The sequence below is a fragment of the Dendrobates tinctorius genome, unplaced genomic scaffold (genome assembly GCF_039654945.1).
Source record: "Dendrobates tinctorius isolate UK_male_01 unplaced genomic scaffold, ASM3965494v1 ptg000105l, whole genome shotgun sequence".
NCBI classification, from domain to species: Eukaryota; Metazoa; Chordata; class Amphibia; order Anura; family Dendrobatidae; genus Dendrobates; species Dendrobates tinctorius.
Genome location: NW_027361773.1, coordinates 8,674,634 through 8,701,008, shown reverse-complemented (window position 1 = coordinate 8,701,008; position 26,375 = coordinate 8,674,634). Strand labels below are relative to the sequence as shown.

The window sequence follows — 26,375 nt, the reverse complement described above, 5'->3', positions numbered from 1 at the left end:
TTTGCATTTTCTTCAAAGAAGGGAAGGCATGATGATTCAAACTGTCACATGATTTCTTATATTTTGCATTTAATTCAATTTCATAAACTAGTTGTATGAATGGTGACATGGCATGCTGAATTGGATGCCGTTTATGTGAATGCCTTTAGTTCACTTTTATCCCATTATCCTGCTTATTTCAAATATCTTCTAATACATTCTAATCTTCTAGTCTTTTTCTTAACATGCATAAATTTTAAAAGTGTGATGAAAAATATATTTTTGTTAAGCGCGAGACTTCATATGTTTTTATGTGACTACGAATGGCTTAGCAGTATAGTGTAAAACTCTGGGCAGGTCGCCATAAACTCATCTGAAGCTTAAGGATATAATTCTAACAAAAAGCAACAAACATTAGGAAGACTTTAAAACAGAATGTGATATAATTTGAAGGTGAAGAGATTAGGGTCGCCACAAACCAAATTCATGTTGATGGTTGTAACAAAAGGAAAAATGCAAGAATGGGCTTGATCATAAAGCAAGAAAGATTTCCCAAGTCCTTTAATAATTGATGCAAATGGTGTTGTAAGTTTTAGATCATGCTAAAACTATGCTTTTTTTAAAACTTTTAAAGTGATAGTTTTTTTGTTTCTATGATCAAAGGTTTAACTATAGCTCTTGCTACAATAACAAAATGCACCAATGCCATTCAATCTGATCAAACTGAAAGGTTATCTCTAAGCCCCTAAATTCTTATTTGTGTACCAAGAGATTAAGATCTACATTAATAATATAACTACGCTTTAGAATCAGGACTGAATTGAATATATATATATATATATATATAGATATAGATATATATTCATATACTGTATATATATATATATATATATATATATATACACATACACACACCGCACACAGAATAAGTATTGAACATGCCACCAATTTTCTAAAGCCCCGATTACACATAACAATGTCCCAGTGATCCCACCAATGATCCGACATGATGGGATCGCTGGGACATCGTTAGGCTGATCGCTGGTGAGCTGTTACAAGACAGCCCCTCCAGCGATCAGGACCAGCGACGCTGGACGCTGATTTCTAATGTAAACATCAGGTATCAGGTATCCAGGAGCCACGGCTCCTGGATATCCACTGTTTACCTTGGAAACCGGTGTACACGCTGGTTTCCAAGGTAAACACCGGGTATCTAAGAGCTGCGCGACTCCTGGATACCCACTATTCACCTTGGAAAGCAGCGTGTATGCCGGTTTCCAAGGTAAACAGCGGGTATCCAGGAGCCACAGCTCCTGGATACCCGATGTTTACATCAGAAACCAGCGTCCAGCGTCGCTGATTGCTGGTCTCTCGCTGCCACACGCCGCGATGCGTGCTGGCCAGCGGGAGACCAGCGATCAAAAAACGTCCCAGGCTGATCGAGCACGATCAGAGATAACCGGCAGGGGGGCCGGTCGCTGATCCCCGCCACACACAGCGATCTCGCTGGTGAGATCGCTGTGGCATCACAAAATGTGTGATAGGGCCTTAAGTCAATATATTTCTAAAGGTGTTTTTGACATAAGATTCTCACCAGATATCGGTAACAACCCAACCAATACACACGGGCAAAGAAATCAAACCTTAGTGTCACGATCTATTTTTGGATCCGTGGCAGAGTCTGGATTCTTATGGAAACCTTTTTCCTTTTGCCCCCGGTGGCCGCTGGTGTTACTACAACTGTAGTGGCTTTGCTGCTGGTTTTCCCCCCGGTGGCAGGGAGCTGGTGTTACTACAACTGTAGTTGCTTTGGTGCTGGTTTTCCCCCCCGGTGGCAGCTGGTGTTACTACATGTTTAATTAGCCAGCAGGTGGTGACCAACCCCCCCTTCCTTTAAAAGGAGGTCAGGTGCTTAGCTCCTTGTTGGTAATACTGGTCATTTGGAAGCCAACCGTTCAGAGGAGAGAAGCTACCTTGAGCAGTGGTGTTTGTAGCTTATGTGGAGAAGTGGTTTTCCTGCTGGAAGCTGTCTTTGGGTGCCTTTCTCTGCGGTCCGGTGCATGACTGCAGAGCAAGCTAAGTTTGTTGATTTTTCCCTGTCTGTTATTTTCACTGGTGTTTACTAGTACAGCGGTGAGGACCAGTGTCCGCACTTGCCAGTTCCCTAGTAAGGGATAGGTGCAGGGCAAGTGAGGGACTGAGGTATCCTTGTCGGCGACAGGTTGAAAGAACCTGTATAGGGAACATGAGGAGAATTCAGGCAGGAGGTGTCCACTTCTCCATTCCCTATCATAGGGCCCACCATTGTAATTGTGTCCCCGGTGTCCCCTTGCTTGTCTTTGTTGGTCTTGTGACTGACCAATTGGCGGGTCGTCACGCAGGGCCAGTCACACCATGACATTGTTACCAACCCGGAGAGGCGGAATCCTCAAAGGAGGAGGGGTCGGAGAAGGGTGGTGGTTCCCTCTGTCAATTGGGGGGGTGTGAGTGTGGTGACACAGGGGGACGCCTCTGTAGCCGGTTCCTGGAAGAGTTCACAGTCTTGTGGCAAACGTGTGTGGCAATAAACGTTCAGGTCTGGACCTGTGTGTGAACGAGTATGTATGGGTGTCCACCAAAAATATCCAGTGGAAGAGTGCTGCTGGGGTCTGGAGTTCTCGGGTGATCGGGCCGTATCGGGTGTCGGTCATCCTCGGCCTGGGGACTTACCAGCTGGAGCTACCCCCAATAATGCCCATACACAACTCATTCCCCAGGTCGGCGCTCTGGAGATTTGTGGTGCCTCTAGAGCATACTCTGCCACTTCCATCTGCCCACATTTGCCATAAATCTGAGAGTCAGGTAGTTGCTGAAGTGAACTCTGGTGGATCTAGGTGTCCTCACTGTAGGTGGTTTTCTGGTGAGATGCGGTGCTGAGGGTCCAGAGGCCCCTCATTGAAGGAGGGGTACTGTCACGATCTATTTTTGGATCCGTGGCAGAGTCTGGATTCTTATAGAAACCTTTTTCCTTTTTCCCCCGGTGGCCGCTGGTGTTACTACAACTGTAGTGGCTTTGCTGCTGGTTTTCCCCCCGGTGGCAGGCAGCTGGTGTTACTACAGGTTGCTTTGATGCTGGTTTTCCCCCCGGTGGCCGCTGGTGTTACTACATGTTTAATTAGCCAGCAGGTGGTGACCAACCCCCCCCTTCCTTTAAAAGGAGGTCAGGTGCTTAGCTCCTTGTTGGTAATGCTGGTCATTTGGAAGCCAACCGTTCAGAGGAGAGAAGCTACCTTGAGCAGTGGTGTTTGCAATTTATGTGGAGAAGTGGTTTTCCTGCAGGAAGATGTCTTCGGGTGCCTTTATCTGCGGTCCGGTGCATGACCGCAGAGCAAGCTAAGTTTGTTGATTTTTCCCTGTCTGTTATTTTCCATGGTGTTTATTAGTACAGCGGTGAGGACCAGTGTCCTCACTTGCCAGTTCCCTAGTAAGGGATAGGTGCAGGGCAAGTGAGGGACTGAGGTATCCTCGTCGGCGACAGGTTGAAAGAACCTGTATAGGGAACGTAAGGAGAATTCAGGGCTCTTCCTTAGGAGAGTGCAGGAGGTGTCCACTTCCCCATTTCCTATCATAGGGCCCACCATTGTAATTGTGTCCCCGCTGTCCCCTTGTTTGTCTTTGTTGGTCTTGTGACTGACCGATCGGCGGGTCATCACGCAGGGCCAATCACACCGTGACACTTAGATGTCCAAAAATTAAGTTATGTGTAATAATGAGAAATGATTGACTGCTCTGAGTGGGAGAAACAAAATAATAATCTTGTAGTTATGATACCTTTTAATGACTAACAAAAATAAAACAAGTGATTTTACAAAGCAAGCTTTCGAGACTACTTTGGTCTCTTCAATGAATCTAGAATTCTATGATTCTGTAGTGAGGATTATCAATGAGTGGAACTGGCTGCCACAAGAGATGGTGAGTTCTCCTTCAAAGGAGGTCTTCCAACAGAGGCCAGACAGACATCTGTCTGGGATGATTTAGTGAATCCTGCATTGAGCAGGGGGTTGGACCAGATGACCCGGGAGGTCCCTTCCAACTCTACCATTCTATGATTCTTCATGAAGCATGGATTAGCAAAGTATCTGAATCAAGGGGCAACGTTTCTATTTGTGGAGAGTGACATGTCAACCTGGCATGCCAATGTGAGAAGGACTTTAAGCCTTGAAATGCTCCTCTTGGAAACTAAATATGCGATGTTATAAAACCTGCACTCATGTAATGTCCACAGACTGGATACTGATCCGCAATACACAGTAGGACTATAAGATTCCTGGGACATTCACATGTTCCGCTTCCAATGTGGTGTACTTAAATTTGTGCACTATTTCTCCTACTGGATTTTCTCTATGTTAGTGAAAAAGGATAGAAATTGAGAGCAAGGATGAGATATCATCGTCACACAATTACAGACAAAACAAACCATCAACCTTTGGCTAAACATTTCTGTGGTGGAGGACACAACATAAACAATATGAAAGTTGTTATATTAAAATGCAACTTCAAATCCCAAAAACATTGAAGGGTCTGAAAAGAAAAATGTATGACAGTGTTTGATTCCCTCCACTGAGGACTAAATCTGTCACAATCTGAGGAATCTGTTCCAGAAACAGGAGGGCATCAGGTCATGGACAATAAAACTTTCACACTATTTATCTAAGCTAATGAAAGATTTAATTCCCTGAGCTCAGTTTGTGTTTTTAAATGTCAATTATGTCATGTCTCTGATCTTTTTGTGTATATATTTGTGTTTCTTCAGATACTGTACTTTGCTACACCAGCTTGCTTTGTAACATCACTATTTATTATTGTTAGCCATTAATAGGTATCATAACTACAAGATAATTTTTGTTTCTCCCACTGAGAACAATCAATCCCATTTCAACTGGCTAACACGGTACCAAAACCTTTTTTTTCTTTTAATAATGAGAAATGACACAGGGAAGAAGCATTGAACATCCTTATTGAAATGTATTTAATACTTCGCATAAAATCCTTTGTTGGTGATGAAGCTTCAAGACACCTTCTGTATGGAGAACCTAGTTGCATGCATTGCACAGGTATGATTTTGTCCTACTCGTCCACACAAACACTCTTCAAATCCTGAAGGTTCTGTGAATTCCTTCTATGAACTCTGAGCTTTAGTTCCTTCCATAAATGTTCTATTGGATTCAGGTCAGGTGATGGCTGGGCCATGCTATCTAGCTTTACTTTCATTCTCTGAAACTAATTGAGAGTTTCCTTGACTGTGTGTTTGGGATCATTGTCTTGCTGAAATATCCCACTTTTGTTTCATCTTCATCATCCTGAAAGGATGGCAGAAGATTTTTATCAAAAATGTCTTGTTACATTTGTCCATTCATTCTTCCTTCAACCATATGAAGCTTGCCAGTGCCATATGCTGAAAAACAACCCCACACCATTATGTTCCCATCTCCAAACATAACACTTGGTATGGTTTTTTGGGGTGATATGCTGTGCCTTTTATCCTTAAATATGGTGTGTATTATGACATCCAAAGAGTTCAATTTTGGTCTCATCTGACATGCCTTTTGTTCAGCAATAGAGCCTTATGTAGTGTCACGGGTGTGCCACGTCCTGATGTGACTCCTGGAGGATCTGGGATCAGAAGGTCACAGCGATTATTAGATCCCAGGTCCTCTTAGGATTCCTTGGCTTTTCACCTTGAATTGGAGTGGATTTGCTTTAAGGACCTTTTCTCTTCTGACTTTGAAGGTGAAGCTTGAGTACTCAGCTGCAGCACCTTGTGACCACTCCCTTCCTATATATAAATCCACTGTTAGCTTCATTTCTTGCTCTTTATATTTCATTCTATACTGACCTCCTTGAAGGAACCAGTCTCTGTTTAAGCTGAGGTGCTTACAATTGCAGCAGTGAAGTTTACTGTCGAAGAATCTCAGTTCTTTATTTGTTGTGTGCTTTCCCTCTGTTTTTTTGTACCTTTCTCATGTTGTCTTACTGTAGTAGGGGAACTAATGTCTTGCTGGCCTGCGCACAAGACAGGATAAGTTCAGGACCAGTAAGGGCTTAGGTACGTGATCATGCATGGGGGGCAGGATGATAGAGAGTGCAGGGATCAGACTCAGGTTTAAGTTAGGAGGTGTCCCATGTCCCTTCTCTCTATCGCCAGTGTCTTTCTGTACATCTTCCCTGGTGCGCAGCCTCATGCTGGGTGTCCTCTCTTGCCCCAGCGTGTTGTGCTCGTGATGAGCATGCATAGAGGCAATGAAGGTTGAGTGCATTACTTATAGTTTTCTTTGATACAATTGTAAATGCTGATTCCAGGTCTGTCTGTAACTCTCATCAGGTGGTCTTTAGTTCATGGGCAACTTTTCTGATAATTCTTCTCTCGCTTCTGTCTGAAATCTTGCAGAGAGCACCTGGTTGTTGCCAATTTATGGTGAAATGATGTTCTTTCCACTTCTGGATTATGGCCCAACAGTGTTCAACGAAACCTTTAGTAGTTTAGAAATTCTTCTGTTGCCAATGCCATCAGCATGTTTTGCAACAATAAGGTTGCGAAAGTCTTGAGACAGCTCACTGGTTTTACCCATAATGAGATGTCTCTTGTGTGGCATCTTGCTAATAAGATACCTTTTTCTAGGCCAACAGTTGAAGCAGCTGATATTATTTTTCACTAAGTGACAGGATTGCTTTCTAATTATTGATAGATTTCAGCTGGTGCATGACTTTCCATGGCTTTTTTCACCTCTCTTTCTTCATATGTTCAATACTTTTTCACTGTGTAATTTTTCATTATTATTCAAGACTTAATTTATGGACAGCAATGGTTTTATTTCTAAGCCTGTGTGGACTGGATGGATTGTTACTGACATCTGGTGAAAATTTCATGTCAATAACACCTTTAGAAAGATATTTACTTTGGTAATTGGCGTTCAATACTTTTTTCACCCGCTGTATAATGGGTAGTGGTTGTATCACCTTTACAGTTTTCATCTAGAAACTAAGCTTTTACTTTGCGGATTTTCAAGAAATTATCTTAACAATTTCCTTCTAATATCTGGGTGGATGGGATGGGTTGTTACAAACATGTGGTGAGAAATTCATGTCAATAGCACCTTTAGAAATATATTTGCTTAGACAATTGGTGACGTGTTCAATAATTATTTAAATCACAGTACATATATATAAGTTTTAGAAATGCTGGGCCAGTATAGACTATTTCTATGTTGTGGTTTATACATGGTAATGATGTGTAATAAATAAATGAGGTCCATCACATCCGTCCTAGAAAGTCAACGATACCTAGAAAGTCAATGATACTCTTTACCAATTGCGTAATGTAAAACTCATGGACCCCAAGGCAAAATCTCCAATTGGACCCCAAACTATCAACGGTCTTTAAAAGAACTGGTCTTATCCAATGGACTAAAGGGACATTTTGGTCTCTTGACTCCAGGACTCAGATTTGACTGAGATCCTTGAACCAGCTACAGTTTTTCCCCTGCTCTTTTGGGTAGGTAATAATGTAGCATGTGAGTGTGTCCAATATGCTATACTCAAGGCATAGGCACATTTACAGAAACACAGAACTGTTGTACAGGTTAATTTTCATATCTTACATACTTACCTTTTCATTCCTTCGTGTTCCAGCAAAAAGCAGCATGCGGATTTGGTGTGGAAGCGGCATAAGACAGGATGTATGTCCGTGACCAGAACCAAAAAGATACAGGCAACCTTGTTGTTCAGACACCCATCATTGTTATGGGCATTTATAGAAGAATTATGAGAAATCAGAGGAATTCAACACAAAATTTACCCCAGCAGGTGCACGCAGCAGAACTTCATGCCGATGAGTCAACTTTAAAGGGGTTCAGCTGTTCACGTCATGACTGCAGACAGCCATTATGTGAATGTATGGACATTCTTTGTGTTTAATGAACCATAACTGAATTTAACTGGGGATGTTAATTCACCGTATTGTAAGTACTAGCACAAAGAAAATTTGCATGACCTTCACCAACATCTACTTTATGGTCCAAAAATCACTGTTTCATCATATCCAATCACTCACTCACTTATGTCACCTGCACCTAAAAAACATTTCTAGAATGCAAAAACTCTTACTGTTGCTCTTATTCATTATTACTGAAACTCTCTACTAATCAGTCTTCCTCTTACTAAATTCTCCCCTCTCCAATCTATCATGAATGCAGCAGCCATTATGTCCAACCACTGCACTGATACCGCCACCCTGTGCCAGTGCAATTTGCCATACATTCATACATTGTTAAATCCCTCTACTTAATTTGTGTGGTATTCACAGAAGAACATATAGTTGTGGCATCTACAGTCACAACCTTTTTCTGTGGCGTCACCTCAAGGGTAGGGTTTATGAAACTAATCTTTAGAAAGTGCCCAAACTCAAACTTCAAATTGAAACTGATGTCTGGAGTATGGAAAATCTGATGCTGCAGAAGCTGTTCCTGAAGAGAAATTTGCACAGCAGCTGACAGGAACCCTATTCAGCATCTTCTAGAATGGGAAATTACATCATTTTTTATGTATACATTATCCTGTACAAACCACACGCTAAACAAAATTCTGTTTCTGGTGGTCCGCCTTTTAGTATAGACCTATGGAGGCAGATGGCTACCTAAAATGCATAGTTGGTAACACAACTACACAAAAATCAAGTACATTTTGTAATCTCATTGGTTTAGCACATGATTATATTTATATATCAAATATTTGCTAAAAATGTTTGCGGTTTTCGTCATGTGGTGATCAGGTCATCACACAATCACATAATTACAATGACTCTCAAGTGTGTGCTTTGACAGAAGAAAATACTGGAAAAATGCTCCAACATTAGGTTGGTCTTCACATGGTCCATGTTCAAGGGCCAGGCTCAAGTCAGAAGATGTGAAACAACCGTGAAGTCTTTTGACCTTAACAAACTGCATGTTAGGCCGGTTTCACACGTCAGTGTCTCCGGTACATGAAGTGACAGTTTTCCCACGTATCGGAGACACTGACACACGTAGACCCATTCAAATGAATGGGTCTATGTACAAGTCAGCGTGTTTTCACGGACCATGTGTCCTTGTGCAAAACACGCTGACATGTCCGTTTTTTACCCGCAGCACAGTCTGCAAAACGTGGACACAGAGAACAGTGCACACTGTCCTCCTTGTGCACGGACGGCGGCCAGGGATGAAGCGGCTACTGTAAGCACTGTTCCCTGGCGGCTGGTGCTGAAGCCAGCTGTCATTTGAGCAGAGGAGAACGATGAGCGGGTATATTATAGTCTTAACTACAGCAGGTGGGGGCTTTTGAGACTGTTACCCCCATCATCCGACACGTGCTGTCGCTCGTACTTTAACCCCTTAGTGACGGAGCAAAATGTTTTAAATCTGACCAGTATCACTTTATGTGATGACAACTCTGTAACAAATCCCAGTGATCTTGCGATTTTTTTTCGTGACACATTCTACTTTACGATAATGGTAAATTTAGGTCGATATGTTTTGCGTTTATTTATAAAAAATATCAGAAATTTGAGAAAAATGTTAAAAAATTAGCAATTTTCAAACTTTCAATGATTATCCCTTTAATCCAAATAGTCATACCACACCAAAAAATTAATAAACATTGCCCACATATCTGCCTTACATCAGCACCATTTGTAAAATGCAATTTTATTTTGTTAGCATTTTAGGAGGTTTAAAAATGTAGCAGTAAATTTTAATTTTTTCAAGGAAATTTACAAAATGTATTTTTTTTTTTTACTTTGGGTGTCCCATATATTGGGAAACCCCCAAAAGTTATACCATTTTGAAAACAGCACCCCCTGACATATTGAAAATGGCAGTCAGGTAGTTTATTAACCCTTCAAGTGATTTTCAGGAATTAATGCAAAGTAGCATGATACGAATGAAAAAGTGTATTTTTATCTGGACGTGTGAAACCGGCCTTAGGCATATATGAAATGGTCAGCTCAGGTCAGTAGACTGGGCAATCAGGTGATCTTCCGATCCGAGCCCGGATCATGTTTAACCAGCCCTACAAAACATTTGGCTCGTTTTCTACTCCATACTGGTTTCAGTTATGCCATCACAAAGAGAGGCACAAATTACATTTATTTTTTCACTATTGTACATTTTTGTAATTAATTTTCAATGTCAATCACTTTCTGTAGACTTGTCTATTTTTAATATACACGCCTCTAATTTAGTATTAAAAGAACATAGGATCTGGGTGGATTATGTGAGATAAAGTGTTCGTATTTTCGGTGATTTACTTAGAGCCTCTTCATAAAAGAAGCCTGAAAGCTTATACTTATATATAAAACACAAATTTATCTGTAAATGGAGAAACAGCACCTTGGTAATATTGTTTTAGAATTGCTTTATTTCTTCCCAAAGGATATAACCAACTCTGTGATACGTCCCACCACTGAACCCTCCTCTATTGTTCCCCCAAAGCTGTGCACTCTAGTAAGGTTAACAAGTCAATGAGCCTATTAATAACTCTATCCATCAGCAGGGTTTGGGATTTTTAACACTTATTACCAAAATGCACAGACCCTACTTAAGCAGTCCATATAACAGAAAAGGTACCGTATGTAGCTGGTCACTTGGAAGTCCATCAAATTAGCTTGGGGTTCCATAAAAACAATTCTTGAAATAGATGACCAGTGATGTTAGATTTTTCTTGGTGGATATCGACAATTTTAATGGGTTGTCAGTAGCGTAATGACTTTATGATCGTCTGTTCAATGCATATATTTTTTATGTTGAAACCATTTGCGTTCAGAATACATATCCTTGAAATCTAACATTTACTATGTGCCAAATATTTGTGAAAGCGTGTATTTTTGGCATGCAGTTTTAGATTACTTAAAGAAACATTTTTAAACACAAACATAAGCGTGATTGTACGCTAGAAGAATATGATATGCAGTTTAGGTATCTTTTTAACTATAGGGTTAATAATTAATTGTATATACACAAAAAGAGGGTTTTTTTCCATACTTTACTTTTTGTACAAAATTTCTCCTAGCTGCGAACACTTATAGTGGTTTTACTAAAATCAACATTGGTCACCTATCTACACCATAGAAGATAACTGTCTGATCGCTGTGAGACCGCTGCCTCAAACTCCTAATGCCAATGATTCATAGAGGTGAAAGAAAACTCCTTTAGCCATTAGATATAGAAGAAGGAAAAGAAAACGCACTTTGGTGCCAAAGATAGACAATATATTTTCATGTTTACTGAGTATAATATTTATATAGTCATACAAACATTTGGGACACACTTTGGCTACCAGTTGCTACAAAACATTATGTACGTGTACAAATATTGAATGAATGAATGAAAAATGTTAGCTGTGACATAGGAGCACAAAAAAATTTTTCTTGCTCTTTTGCAGTAAATGAAAACTGCTCATGAAGTCAGATACAAGAACCCAATGACGTTTTAGCCTAAAATGTATCAGAAATTCTAAGATAATATTACTATAACACCAAGAATGCAGTGAATTATACATTTAGGTCTTTTTTTCTATGGTTCTAGCAGCTCTGATACAAATACATTTTAACTTTCACACCAGAGAACTATAAGGGGAATTCATTGTCCTAATGGAACCAAAGCAGAAAGTCATCGTAATTATTTTTATGTAATCGGTATGACTAAGGGTGCAGCACTCTTGGGTACAATACTTTCAGAAGTTTTCCATATCCTAATATCAACTAACTACATGACTTTTGCAGATAATACAGTTACAGGGGCTGTCCGATAACAACATTCATAGGAAATATCCATCAATAATATCAGATCAGTGGCGGTCCAACATCTGGCACCCCCACTGATCAGCTGTTAAATGTTGAAGAAGCAGCCGGATGTGATATTGATGTGCTATCCTACTTACAGGCAATCAATATGTTGCCTCCAGACAACCCCTTTAATACATTAAAAAATAATTAATTGAATATTTTTTCATATTATCATTTGAAATATTTTCACATAGATATAGATCTTACCATCGGGCGGCATTAGGACTTTGTTGTTTTGGGTACACCAACCAACAGGATGCAAGTCTGCTGTCATGACATCACACCAGAAGTCGGCTCTTCTGTCCTCTCCATAGCCACAATATCTCAGCAGCAATAGCTGGCCACAAGTTGTAATGATAGTAGCCACCCAATAAGTATCTGGCTTACTCTTATTGGCCACCTCCAGTTTCATTCCTGTTTGGAAGTTGCTTTGAAGACTAATTTCCACCTTGTAAATGATAAGAAATGAGATGGATCATACCACACTACATGAAACAATTAAGTTATGAACATATATCTAAAGTAATACAAATAGTTAATGCAAACAATGTATTCAGCCATTGTTTAAGACATTATACAAGAAAAGAAGTGCATTTTATGCTCTATCGTCTAGTCATGGTGCTATTTTCCATTTCTAATTAGCTTTAGTGTATGACAATGTCTTCTTAATGTTTCTTGTGAATTTATGCTATTTAAATGGTACAAATAGATTTTCCACAATTTTAAAGGATTACATAAAATAAGAATAAAGGGTGAAGTCACACCTGAAAAACTAAACTGCTGTCTTCTAATTTTACAATAAAACTTAAATGTTTTCTTCTGCTAATATGAACTAAGCATACACAATAAGACACTTAAGAACATCGTCCAAGGTCACTGTCTAAAAATAGAAATAGTATGCAAACCTTGTCTGCCCATGGAACACAAAGCCAATGAATTACATGGACAGATGATATCATGTGACTCTAAAAGTGACCCGTTTTTGTTTTTTGCTCCCCTTCTTCTCAGAGCCATAACTTTTTTATTTTTCCATCAATATGACCGTGTGAGGGCTTGTTTTGTTGCGGGAACGAGTTGTACTTTTGAACGACACCATCGATTTTCCAAGTGCGGTGAAATTGCAAAAACAAAAGTGCAATCCCACACTTGTTTTTTGTTTTGCATTTTACTAGGTTCAGTAAATGCTAAAACTGACCTGTGATTATGATTCTCCAGGTCATTATGAGTTCATAGACACTAAACATGTCTAGGTTCTTTTATAGCTAAGTGCTGAAAAAAATTCCAAACTTTGTTAAAAAAAAGAACAAAAGGCACCATTTTCCAATACCCATAGCGTCTCTAATTTTTGTGATCTCGGGTTGGGTGAGGGCTTATTTTTTGCATGCCGAGCTGACGTTTTTAATGATGCCATGTTAGTGCAGATATGATCTTTTCATCGCCCGTTATTGCATTTTAAAGCGATATCAAATATGTGTATGCTTGATTTTTTTTATTTTTTTTATTTTGAATGGGACGAAAGGCGAGTGATTTTAACTTATACATTTTTTATTTTTTTTTGTATTTTTAAAAACTTTTTTTTTACTTTTGGCATGCTTCAGTAGTCTCCATGGGAGACTAGAAGCTTCCACAACCCAATCGGCTCTGCTACATAGAGGTGATGATCAGATCGCCCCTACATAGCAGAATTACTCACTTGCTATGAGCGCTGACCAATGGGTGGCGCTCACAGCAAGCCAGCACTGACAACCATGAAGGTTTCCAGGAGACCTCTGGCTGTCATGCCAATGAACCGGTGAACCGCAATCATGTGATGGGGTCACCGGTGGGTGTGTTTCTGGCCCGATGGCCAGATGCATGAGTTAAATGCCACTGTTAATAGCCATGGGTGGATCGCCGTTTCAAAACAGCTGACATGTCCCGGGAAAGATGTGGGCTCAGTGCTGAAGCCCACATCAAAGGGAGTAAGTCCGACTTCAGCGTACGATTACATCTGACGTCGGAAAGGGATTAAATTATGTAGTAGTAATAATAACAACAATTATTATTATTATTATTATTATTATTACACAATTTAAACATGTTTGTATATACTGTGGTTTGCGAAAGTGTTCACCCCCATGGCATTTTTTGTGTTTTGCTACCTCACAACCTGGCATTTCACTGTTTTTCCAGGGTTTGCATCAGTTCACGTAAAGAATATTAAACACTGGTGAACATTTTGTTTTTCCTTTTATTATAAAGCAAATAACAAATAGGACAAAATAACCAAAAACTTTAGTGTACATAACTATTCAGCCTCCTAAAGTCAGTACTTTGTAGAGCCCCCTTTTGCGGCAATTACAGCTGCAAGGCAAAACTGCTCCGGCTGCTTCAAGTTAGATGTTTTCCTCAACGACAGCAATCTTGAAGTCTGACTACAGACTCTCAGACGGATTAAGGTCTGGACTTTGACTAGACCACCAAAATATTTACACGTTTCCTCTTAAACCACTCAAGTGTTGCTTTAGCAGTAGGCTTTGGGTCATTGTCTCATTGGAAGGTGAACCTCCGTCCCAGTCTCAAATCACTGACACACTGAAACATGTTTTGCTTAAGAATATCCCTCTATTTCACACCATCCATCTTCCCCTCAACTTGGACCATTTTTCCTGTCCTGGCTGCCAAAAAACCATCCCACAGAATGATGCTGCCACCAAATATGTTTCACTGTGGAGATGGCATTTTTGGCGTGATGAAGTGTGGCCAAGAAGTTCAATTTTGGTCTCATCTGACCACAGAATCTTCCTCTGTCGTATGTACAGAAATTCCAGTCTCTGCCTGGGAACTCTGCAGCTCCTTCAGGGTTACATTTGATCTCTGTGGTGCCGCTCTAATGTATGCCTTCTCTACGCAGGCTGTGAGTTTTGGTGGATGGCCCTCTCTTAGCAGGCTTGTTGTGGTACCATGTTCTTTCCAGCTGATGATAATGGATTTTATGGTGGTCTGGGGGATCATCAGAGATTGGGATTTTTTTTATAACCCAACCCTGAATTGTATTTCTCAACAACTTTGTCCCTGACTTGCTTGGAGATTTCCTTGCTCTTCATCGTGTTTGGCTAGTGGTTCTTCTTGCTTAATGGTGTTGCAGCCTCTATGGCCTTTCAGAAAAGGTCTGTATATACTGACAGACCATGTGACACTTAGATTGCACACAGGTGGACTTCCTGTCATTAAGCATGTGACTTATGAAGGTAATTGCTCACACCAGAAATTTTTAGAGGCTTCGTCAAAAAAGGGTGAATACATATGTACATGCCAATTTTTAGTTATTTGATCCCATAAATTTAATTTATGCCTATATCTTTCTCACTTCACTTCACCATCTTAGACTATTTAGTGCTGATCCATCACACAAATCGAATTACAGAAATATTTAAACACAGGTTGTAATGCAATAAAATAGGTCAAAAGCAAAGATAGTGGATACTTTCACAAGCCACTATAAAAGCATCTGTAGAGTTTGATAAATAAAGATATATTAGATGAAGTAGTGTTGAGGCAAAGTTCTTGTAACTAATCCCATAGAATAATACAGCAAGCAGTCAGTCGCTCCATATCATTAAGAATGCTTTGCACATATGAAATATGAAAATAGTGCTCTTCTTGTTTTAGCATCTATGCCTAAGGCTCTGTTCATACCAACCATGTTTGTTGTGTATGAGCAGCATCTGTGTCAGATTTTTTTTCAGCTACATAGGAAATCACTTTGCTAAATGGTGGGTGGCTGCAAAAATATAAACTTGTCATAAATGAAACGAATATAATACAACCAGTGGCGCTGCGTTTAGGGATATACAAGCTGCAAATTATCAGACAACACCACCTTTTTGTCTGACTGATAAAACAATTAAAATATTAAAAAATAATTGCGCTAATATAACCCACTAGAATACAATTTATCACTCAATAGCGATCCATAGTAAAATTAACCAAATAATCTCAAAAGACAGAAATATCTCCCAGAAGTTTATGTGGATAGCGCAAATAATAAAGAAATCTCCTAAAACTGTTATCAAGATAATAATGATAATAATAATGCCAGCAACCGTGGGTCTCTTAACACGAGGAGACAATTTAAATGACCGTCCAGGTCACTGTTCACAACACGTGCGTTATTAAAAGTTCAACTTGCACAAATGTTTCTCCTACCTTACCACTATAGGCTGGGATGATAACGCATTCCACAATGCCAATGCTGTATTTGTAGAAAATTCAATAGAGATGTCAGCTGGCGGAGAGACGCTCTCCTCCTGTGCTCCTATGTGCTGGAGTGATGGTACGTTCCCAAATGGTGACGATCACATAGATGTTTAGGAAGTAACGGATAAGAAATAAAAAGTGTCCACCTCTGATGTGAGTAGGTAACGGGCAATGCTCCGGCCGGTAGCAATAGCCCAAATCTCCAATAGAAATCGCCGATAAAGAGCGGGTCCAGCGGCGGGAGATATGAAAAAAGCCGGCAAGGTGCAGGACCTTGCGTGACGTCACTATCACGTGATGAACTACGTGATCGGCTGAAATGACTGACAGGACCAAAAACCAATCCTACGGGTTTCGGAGGCTTACTGCTTCCTTCTTCAGGGATGATCCATGTCATAGAGGTGACACTCCTTATTGTAGTCTATGGATAAATTCTAACGTGGCCACCACACAGACAGAGAAGTCATGGAGCAAATTCAGCTTACTGCAGGCCAGGCCCAAACAGGTTCAGGCACTGAACTAAACATCTATGTGATCGTCACCATTTGGGAACGTACCATCACTCCAGCACGTAGGAGCACAGGAGGAGAGCGTCTCTCCGCCAGCTGAAATCTCTATTGAATTTTCTACAAATACAGCATTGGCATTGTGGAATGCGTTATCATCCCAGCCTATAGTGGTAAGGTAGGAGAAACATTTGTGCAAGTTGAACTTTTAATAACGCACGTGTTGTGAACAGTGACCTGGACGGTCATTTAAATTGTCTCCTCGTGTTAAGAGACCCACGGTTGCTGGCATTATTATTATTATCATTATTATCTTGATAACAGTTTTAGGAGATTTCTTTATTATTTGCGCTATCCACATAAACTTCTGGGAGATATTTCTGTCTTTTGAGATTATTTGGTTAATTTTACTATGGATCGCCATTGAGTGATAAATTGTATTCTAGTGGGTTATATTAGCGCAATTATTTTTTAATTATTTTTTAATATTTTAAAAATATAAACTTCACCTTTTTAACTTTTTTTTTTTTTTAACATGGCTCTTTGCATGATGTATGCCATGTAGGGGCATTCATCAGGGCTCTATGATAGGGACATTACGTAGGAATATTTCCACAGTGAATGAGCCAAAATAAAGCAGAAATGGAAAGCAAAAAGAGCCTATGCTTTTCTTTTAATGGATATAAATTAATAAAATAACTAAATATTGGATTAATATGCACAGCAAATTTCAGGAAGGCTATATTCTCATCACATGCCTCGACTAAATGCAGAATGTACTGTATGTCTGAAAGGTACTCCAGTTTATATACTACAATTATTACTATAGTTCAGACATAGGGCAAAAAACACTTTCTTTGGAATATGTTTGGTCAGTTTACATATTGAGACTTTTTTTCTATATAACAGGGTACTACAAGTAATTTTAAAGAGCTTTAAAGGGAACCAGACAGCTAATATAGGCTACCCAATCCAGGGAAATCATGTGTAAGACACTGATTGTACAATCTCAGCCAGGTATGTTTGACTCTGAAACGTTGTGGCTGCGGCTTCTCCTAATGCGTTGCCCTTGAGTGGCAGGCATAACCCTTTAAACGTAGGAATCGAGACACTTGTGGCGCCCCTGAGGGTTCAGTCGCCATAGAGGTACTGCACCTCCTCCTGAGGTGTGGTACCCCACCATCCAGGTAAGGTGGAGACATCTGACCACGCTCCAACACCTGCACCCCACACCACAAAGTAGTGTAGCAAAGCACCTTCGGCAGCTCCCTGCTTGGAGTGTAGCATAGCACCCCTTGGTGGCTCCCTGCTTGGAACACGAAACGTGCTGGGAGGTGGGTGGAGTTTAGTGCACAAGAGAGCGGGAGATTATTAGGACTAGGTCAGTCTGTGAGAGAAGCTCCCCTGAGAGAGATGGATTGAAGGAAGTGCTGCATTGGAAAGAAGGATTAGTACGGAACGTAAGGAGAATAGGAGGACTAAGGATCAGAGTTGGAAGAGAGAACCCTTCCCAAGTTCTAAGCGCAAGGCCGGGGTCCGGTCCCCGAGGTTGTATGGATGCTAATGGTCGTGCAGCAGACACCGGAGGAATAGAAGTAGTGACCACTTTATTCCCACACAAGACTTGGGGGCACAACAGAAATGATAGTGAGCCGGGACTAGGTAGTAAGGAGTCCCCGAAGCAGGCTACAGCTGTCTGCCGTACAAGTAGAGTTCATAGGAACATCTGACAGGAGGTGTCATGATCTGAATTTGATCTGACAGTTTTAAATTGCACAGGGTGAACTTTTTTTACTTTGGCAAGTGCCAAGTGACTTGACTGTCCCTGGGGGTGGTTAGTGGTATCGCACTTTAGGTTTAATGTGCACGTAATTCTGAATCAGGTGTGGGGCTCTATAAATGAGTCTCAGGGTGTGCAATCACGGCTGGTGATACTGATTCATTCTTTCATGGATTTTGAGTTGGTTAGAGCCTGGTGGAAGGATGGAGCTGAGGAGGAGTCCTGCGCAGCTTAGCCAGGGGGGAAGTGTGTCAGCTATGGTGTCTGGACGAAGGGCTGGCATGGCGTGGTGGGGTCGCAGTGATGGTGTCAGCGGGAAGTGTCTGCATGGACTGGTGGAGTGGCGACTATGGAGAGTGGCACTCACCATGTGGGACTTGGCTGCTGAGCTGGACTCAAGCATGCTTGACTTCGTGTCAGAAGCTGAACTCATCTTTGGGACTCTGTTACTAAGCAGCAACAACTGGTGGTGGACTCTGCTCCAAGGCTGCACTATGGTGAAGGATCCTGTTATGGTGATGGATCCGGGTGGAGGAGAAGACGCACGCAGGTGGAGGGCTCTGTTGCAGGAGCATAAGCACAGAGCATAAAGCTAAGTGGTGTCCCCCTGTATTGTCTCTTTCCCTCATGTGTGTTGTTAGTGCAGTGGTGGGATTAGTTTCCGCACCGACCAATTCCCTAGTGAGGGTTTAGGGTCAGGGCGAGCAAGGGCGTTGAGGTACGCGTGCAGCGCCCGGTGCGGAACCGGCATAGGGAACGTTAGGAGTGCAGGGACACTGGCTCAGGGGAGCTCAGGAGGTCTCCAATTCCCTTTTCCCTATCGCAGGGCCCACCATTGTTAATGTTTCCCAGGTCCCCCTTATTATTTATTTAAATTCGCCGTACTGGAGGCGCGGTTTCCAAAATTTATATTAACGTGTAATACCTAAATTCGCCGGGTGGAGGCGGTGTATCCATCTGCACGTATTATTATTTAAATTCGCCCCACTGGAGGCGCTGTATCCAGGGTCACGTGTGTTATGGGTTCGCCTTGCGGAAACATCTGCGTCCAGACACACGTGACCGTGACATTATCACCAGCCCATGCAGTTTTGTTTTTTTTTGGTTCTCTGAGCTTTTGGCCGTGTGGAGTCCTGTGAGCAATTGTCAGGGTCTAGGGCCTTTGGCCATGTGGTGACCTGTGAGCAATTGTCAGGGTCTAGGGCCTTTGGCCATGTGGTGACCTGTGAGCAGTTGCTGCTGGGCTTCACTGAGGTGACTGGGAGCGGCATGGAGTGTTTAAGCCGCTGCAGCAGCAGTTATCTGGGTCTGGGGCCTCTGCTGAGAAAAAAAAAAAAAAAATGGCGGCTGTGATCTGGCTAAAAGCCCCTAGAGTCGCTGCTGGGGAGTGGGACTTGCTCATGCACGCGGGCGTACCCAGGCAGGTGGGAGGAATGGTGCCCCACAGAGCTGCTTGGTATTCCCCGAGGTGAAGGGGTACGTTCCAGTGATGAGCAGACTGGTGTAGAGTCCGCGGGGCTCACGCCAAATCTTTAATGCCGCCCCCTCCTGGTCGTGTGGAGGTGACCAGCGAGTGTATGTTCCTCCATATCCGGTCCCTTCTCCTCCTGGTGTGAGCAGCAGGTCTGCTGCGGGGGAGTAGGGACAAATCTCAACCCTCGCCATTAACCAACCCTGGGAGGCGCAAACCTCATGGTGAAGAGGGTTGGCGGGTGGTGACCCCGTGGTGAATAGCGGGGGTGTGAGTGTGGTGACACAGGGGGACGCCTCTGCTGTCTAGTTCAGAATGAGTTCACCAATTATGACAAACATGTGCAATGAACGTTCAGGTCCGGACCTGTGTGTGAACGAGCGTGTATGGGTGCCACCATCATTGCCGAACACCACAGGTGGCGTCACGAATCACTTATAACCTTTCACCACCATAAGCACACTGAAACAACCCCCTTTGGTAATGGAGCCCCAGGGCCACTGCTGCCGTGACAACCCCCCTTTGAGAAGATCAACCGGCCTGGTATCGAGTACCCCACAGCCCTGGTGAGTGAGGGTGCTCCAATTTTGGCTTCACGAACAGGATGACGAAGCCCGGTGCCACCGGGTTCTGTGTGCCTACGATTTATTGGACTTAAAAGTTTGTGGAAATGTGCAAAGGACCCAATTTGATAGACTGTAAAATGAATGCTAAAAATGGCCACCAGCTCGGAGAAGAAGGGCGTGACAACATGGGTGGTCCTAAGAAAAGACCACGAACTGTACTGGGCCTCCCCTGTCTGACCTTCTATGCGACAGCAACATGGCTCACCCCCAGAGGGGTTCGTATACTGGCTTGGTATGGAGGAGTAGGAAGAAGATGCCGCCCCCAGAAGGAGGAGCGGGATCCGGTGGCTGGAAAAGAGGCCAGACAGGAAGAGAAAGGAGAAACCGCCATGATGGAAGGAGAGAGGAGGCCTGAAGAGCGAAGGGAGGTTAAGCTGAGCCTCCCCGGCGCAATGGCTGAAGGCTCCGATCTGGCTTCCCATCTGGACCGTCAGCAGCTTGAGGACGAGATAGCCCAGCTGACAACCAGTCTGCGGCTGAGGCAAGAAGCCCTATGGACGCTGAACCTGCAGCGTGCCCAGGAGGGGCCTACACCTGCTGTAACTTCACCACCGGTACCCGTCGCCGCTGCACGCACTCTACCCCAGGCAGCGCCCTTGGAGCCGGAGGAGGCTGCAATATCACCGGCAGCGCCCAACACCATCTCTGTGCTGCAACCGTTGCTGAGCGTTGTCTGCCCAGAGAAGTCATCTGAGGGCCTGTGGCCTGAAGCGGAGAAAGCTGAGCCCCAACCTGGACCTATCGCGGCTGCGCAGGTCCCACCGGAGATCCCCGTGGATCCAGAGCCACCATCTGCTCCACCACCGTCTCCAGTACTTAACCGGGCAGTTCCAACCGGGAGCCGCATCGTGCCTGCACCGGAGTCAAGACTGCACCACCGGGAAACATCAGGTATGATCGCCGCCCCTGCAACCGGGTTGCCCCCTGAGTTCCCGTACACCACGTGCAACAGGCCGGTACTCCGCATGGGACAAATGGAAGAGCTGTGTTCCCAATTTAAAAGCACTAAGCTGACTGCGATGGGGAAATGGAAGAAATCTCTGCTGAAAAGAATAAGGCTGGAACAAGCGCGTCCTATTTGACATCTTCCGATCTCAGCAGAAGCGCCTGAGCAGCTGATGGGTGTCACTTTGCATCACGGGTTTCCTTTACCAAAAATTCAGAACCCCCGCATCTCCCCCTACAAGCGCCCACAGACACCGGTACCACCAGATGTCAGGCCAAAATCCAAGGTAGTAGTGCCGCTAACTGCAGTGCCACCTGAAGTGACAGAACAACATCCCTTGGTACCAGCTGTGACTCATGCAGAGTCACAGGCAACTGAGATACCATTAGTGGCAGTTGATATGTTGCCCACACAGGCTGCAGTTACTTCGGCTGCCATCCCATTAACACCAGCAGATGACAACCTCACTCCAGGAGAGAAGGAGTACCTGCAATTTGTAGACTGCCAGCAACAGGAGGTGGACACCCAGAGCATCTCCCCTGGAAGCAGCCCAAGCAACCAGTTTCCAGAACCCCAGGAGGGGACTTCAAGCCATAATGTTTACCTGAACTAACTGCTACCCCAGGAGGGTATTTGCACCGTTGTGCTTTAAAGTTATTTTTGCTTATGCATCATGTTTTTCCAGTTGTTGCCCAGTTTTATTGGTAGCGTTTTTCTTGGCTGAACTGTGGAGATCATGGACGCTGAATGATCCAGAACTTTATTGTAAATAGTTGCACCTCTTTAGGTACCCTTTCTTGGTTTTACATAGCCCCTTTTATGGATAAGAACTACCTCACTGTGGAGCATGGCTCCTACCTAAAGGACACTGCAAGAGATCCCGGCTGGGAGCGGTGTCCAGCACTTACAAGAATTATTGAAGTTTTGATGTGAAGTATTTTATAATGTGCCTTATGACAGTATTAATAGATAATAGCTTTTATAAAGAATCTAGTTCATAGAATGTTTTAGTAAAGAGATGTGAATAAAGATGAAGATTTGAAAAATGAAGGTGACGAACCAGGCATCAACGGTTGTCGCATAAGGTTAATAAAAGAAAATAGTAAATGTGAAAGAAAAGAAAGTGAAGAAGTGTGTTAATGATGTTACTTGAAGTGATAGTGAGTTATTGCTAAAAGCACTTTTGAATTAGGTACTATAGTAAAGCATAGATATTTAGTAAAAATTGCTTTGCAACGTTAAAGAGACAGCGCCTCTCATATTGAGAAGATTAGATAAGAACTGTTTATTAGCATTACAAAATTTTTTGTATGTTCCTGTATTTGTCAACTTCTGTTTTCTTGCAGCCCGTGGATGTGCTGTGTTTAATGGGGGGTATGTGGCGCCCCTGAGGGTTCAGTTGCCACAGAGGTACTGCACCTCCTCCTGAGGTGTGGTACCCCACCATCCAGGTAAGGTGGAGACACCTGACCACACTCCAACACTTGCACCCCACACCACAAAGTAGTGTAGCAAAGCACCTATGTTGGCGGAGTGTTGGAAAGGAGTACTTCAGCCTGCCTGGAAGTTTGCTGAGCTCCTGACCCGGAGGACACGGCACAGATGCAGGCACCTGTACCACAACAGACTGAGTAAAGCTTTGGAACTACATGCCCTGGTGTCCTCCACTTATTTTGACACCAAACCGTCCAGCACTGCTACATCTGGGTCGCCCTCCCAGGGCCGTGGGGTACTCGGTACCAGGCCGGTATCGGCGGGACGTGTCACAGCAGTGGTGACCCGGACCGTGGCCCTGGGCGCCCAGTGAATAGGGGGGGGTTTGTTGAAGTGAATGGTGGAATGTAGTTAAATGAATAGTTTGTGACGCCACCTGTGGTGTTCGGCAAGGGAGGTGGTAATCCGACGCTGCAGACAGATCCTCTGGGACAGATGGTGTAGTGCAGCAATGATGTTATAGCCCTCCACAGGCAGGGCTGTTGTCCCAGGGCAGTGTAGATGTGGAGACACTTAGATGGTGTAGTGTTTGGCACAGAGGATGTAGCAGTGCCAGGCGGACGGACGCAGGAAAGAATGGAGGACACCAGGGCATGTAGTTCCAAAGCTTTACTCACAGTCTGTAGTGCCCGCTTCTGTGCCGTGTCCTCCAGGTCAGGGACTCAGTCAACCTCCAGGCAAGATGGAATGCTTCCTTCCACACTCTGCAAACTTATGTGCCTTTCCTGAACGTCTCCTCTATAGCGCCTTTAAGTGTGAAGATCTCCTAGTACTGAGTTACACTGGAGTTCCTCCTGACTGATGTTCCCAAGAACTCTACTTGCACGGCAGACAGCTGTAGCCTGCTTTGGGGACTCTCTACTCCTAAGTCCCAGCTCTCTATCCATGTTGCTGTTGTGCCCTCAAGTCTTAGATGGGAGTAGTGCATATACAGCCCACTACTCCACCGGTGTCTGCTGCAGAACCATTAGTGTCCATACAACCTCGGGGACCGGGGACCGGGCCCCGGCCTTGCGCTTAGAACTTCTTGGCAGGGTTCTTCCTCTAACCCACGTCCTCTGTGTTCCCTTTTACTCCTACGTTCCGTACTTGTCTTTCTCTCCTATGGAAGCTCAGGCTTCAGTTCAATGTCTTTCTCCTTCTTTCCTTTCCCGTGCCAGCTGGCTAGGATCACTGAGGCAGCTGCAGCACTCCTTCCTCCTTCCCTCTTCCAGGGATCCCCACTCCTCTCCGAGTGGCTTCCTCTCTCAGCCTGACTCACTGACTGACTGACTGTCCTCTAATCCTAAACCATCCCGCTCTTTTATGTGTTCTAAACTCCACCCACCTCCCAGCACGTTTAGTGTTCCAAGCAGGGAGCCACCAAAGGTGCTCTGCCTCTCTCTAGGCAAAGAGCCGCAATGTGGCTTTGCTGAACTACTCTATTGTGTGGGGTGCAAGTGTTGGAGCGTGGTCAGGAGCCTCCAACTTAGCTGGATGGTGGGGCACCACACCTTAGGAGAAGGTGCAGTACCTCTATGGCGACTGAGCCTCAGGGTCGCCACATACCCCCCCCCCGTTAAACACAGCACGTCCGCGGGCTGCAAGTAAACAAAGTTGACAACACAGGAACATACACATATTTTGTAATGCTGAATAAACATTTCTTATACTAAACTTCCCAATATGAGAGGCACTCATTCTTGAACGTTACCAACAATACTTAATTAACTATCTAAAATCCTAACTCAAAGTGCAATTTTCCATACAATACTTAATTCACAGTGCTATTGTCTGTTACTCACTACCACTTCAGTATTCTTCATCTTTCCATCTCTACTGCACATTTTCTACTTTCTTTCAATCTGAGCGACAACCGTGGTGCATCTACATTATCAATTCTTTATTCAAATCTCTTATCTCTTTATCAAAACATTCTTAATTCTATATAAAAGCCATTTACTCTCATAAGACACATCATTATCAAATACTTCACATTAAAACTTTCAACAATTCTTGTAAGTGTTGGCAGGACCGGCTCCAGGTTTTTGAGGGCCCCGGGCGAAAGAGTCTCAGTGGGCCCCCCTTTAACACATACCACAATTCATGCTGTGTGGCATCCGAGGTGCCGGCCAAAAACAGACTTGTCTCTGTGTGGATCACACGGACACGCATGTGATCCACACAGACACACGCTCTGTGGCAAAACACGTTCATGTGAAGGAGGCTATTGATTAGTAGTGTACGTATGAAAGAAAGAATAGAGAGAGAGAGAAAGAAAGGGAACAGAGAGAGAAAACAGAAAGAGAAAAAAAAGAACAGAGAGAAAGAAAGAAAGGGGAAAGAAAGAAAGGAAGACCAGAGAGAAAGAAAGAAAGATTAGAGAGAGAAAAAAAGAGTGGACAGAAAAAAACAGAGAGAGAAAAAAAGAAAGAGGGGAAAGAAAGAACAGATTGGTAGAGAAAAAGAAAGGGGAAGGAACAGAGAGAAAGAAAGAAAAAGAGAGGAAAGAAAGAAAGAAAAAGGGGAAAGAAAGAACAGAGATAGAGAAAGAAAGATGGGAAAGAAAGAACAGAGAGAGAAAGAAAGAAAAGAGAGAACAGAGAGAAAGAGGAAAGAAAGAACAGAGAGCGAGAAAGAAAGATAGGAAAGAAAGAACAGAGAGCGAGAAAGAAAGAACAGAGTGAGAGGAAAGAAAGAATGAGAGAGAAAGAACAGAGAGAAAGAAAGAAAGGGGAAGAAAGAGAACAGAGAGAGAGAAAGAACAGAGAGAAAAAAAGAGAACAGAGAGAGAAAGAACAGAGAGAAAAAAGAGAGAGAAAGAAAGATTCTATAAAGATATCATAGCAGCCCGGCTCACATTGTAGTGCCCACCTGAGCCTCCCGATGCAGGACATATCATGATCCACTCACATGGCCGGCATCCCCGAGTCCAAGGCGATCCTGCTGTTCACGATGTCGGAGGAGGACACAGTGATGGATCTGAAGCATTCCCTGAAGTGCCTCCATGGTTCTGTCACAATCTCCTCCCGAAATTACCTCATTTCCGGTCAGCTTCCAGCACGTCACTTCCGGTAGAACGTCACGTGTGAGATTTAAAGTGCTCCTTGAGGCTCCACCGTGTACTCCTGTGTCCACGGGAAAAATAACCTCCTGGCTGGGGCAGTTTCTCTCTCAAAATCAGGACTGTCCAGCTGGATCCGGGACAGTTGGGAGGTATGAATGCTCCCCACCATACACCTCGTACACACACGGCTCCAGTTTGTATGCCTCGTTCATACACGGCTCCGCTCCGTACACCTTGTACACACACAGCTCTGCTCCGTACACACACGGCTCCGATCCATACATGGCTTCACTCTACGCCCCGTACACACCAGGCTCTGCTCCGCTCCGTACACTTTGTACACACAGGGCTCCGTTCTGTACACCTCGTATACACATGACTCCGCTCCGTACACATCCACCTCTGCTCCATACACCTCGTACACATGCAGCTCC

The 26,375-nt window shown here is 43.4% G+C and overlaps 1 protein-coding gene across 3 annotated transcripts in view; it reads right to left on the bottom strand.

Annotated features, from left to right (window-relative positions):
* Window positions 1-26,375, bottom strand: part of SFMBT2 (Scm like with four mbt domains 2) — a 371,940-nt gene that overhangs the window by 203,357 nt on the left and 142,208 nt on the right. For all 3 annotated transcript variants that reach the window (XM_073589037.1, XM_073589038.1, XM_073589039.1), the window contains exon 4: window positions 12,041-12,281. In XM_073589037.1, the coding sequence (XP_073445138.1) occupies window positions 12,041-12,281 (241 nt within the window). The remainder of the gene's footprint in view (window positions 1-12,040; window positions 12,282-26,375) is intronic.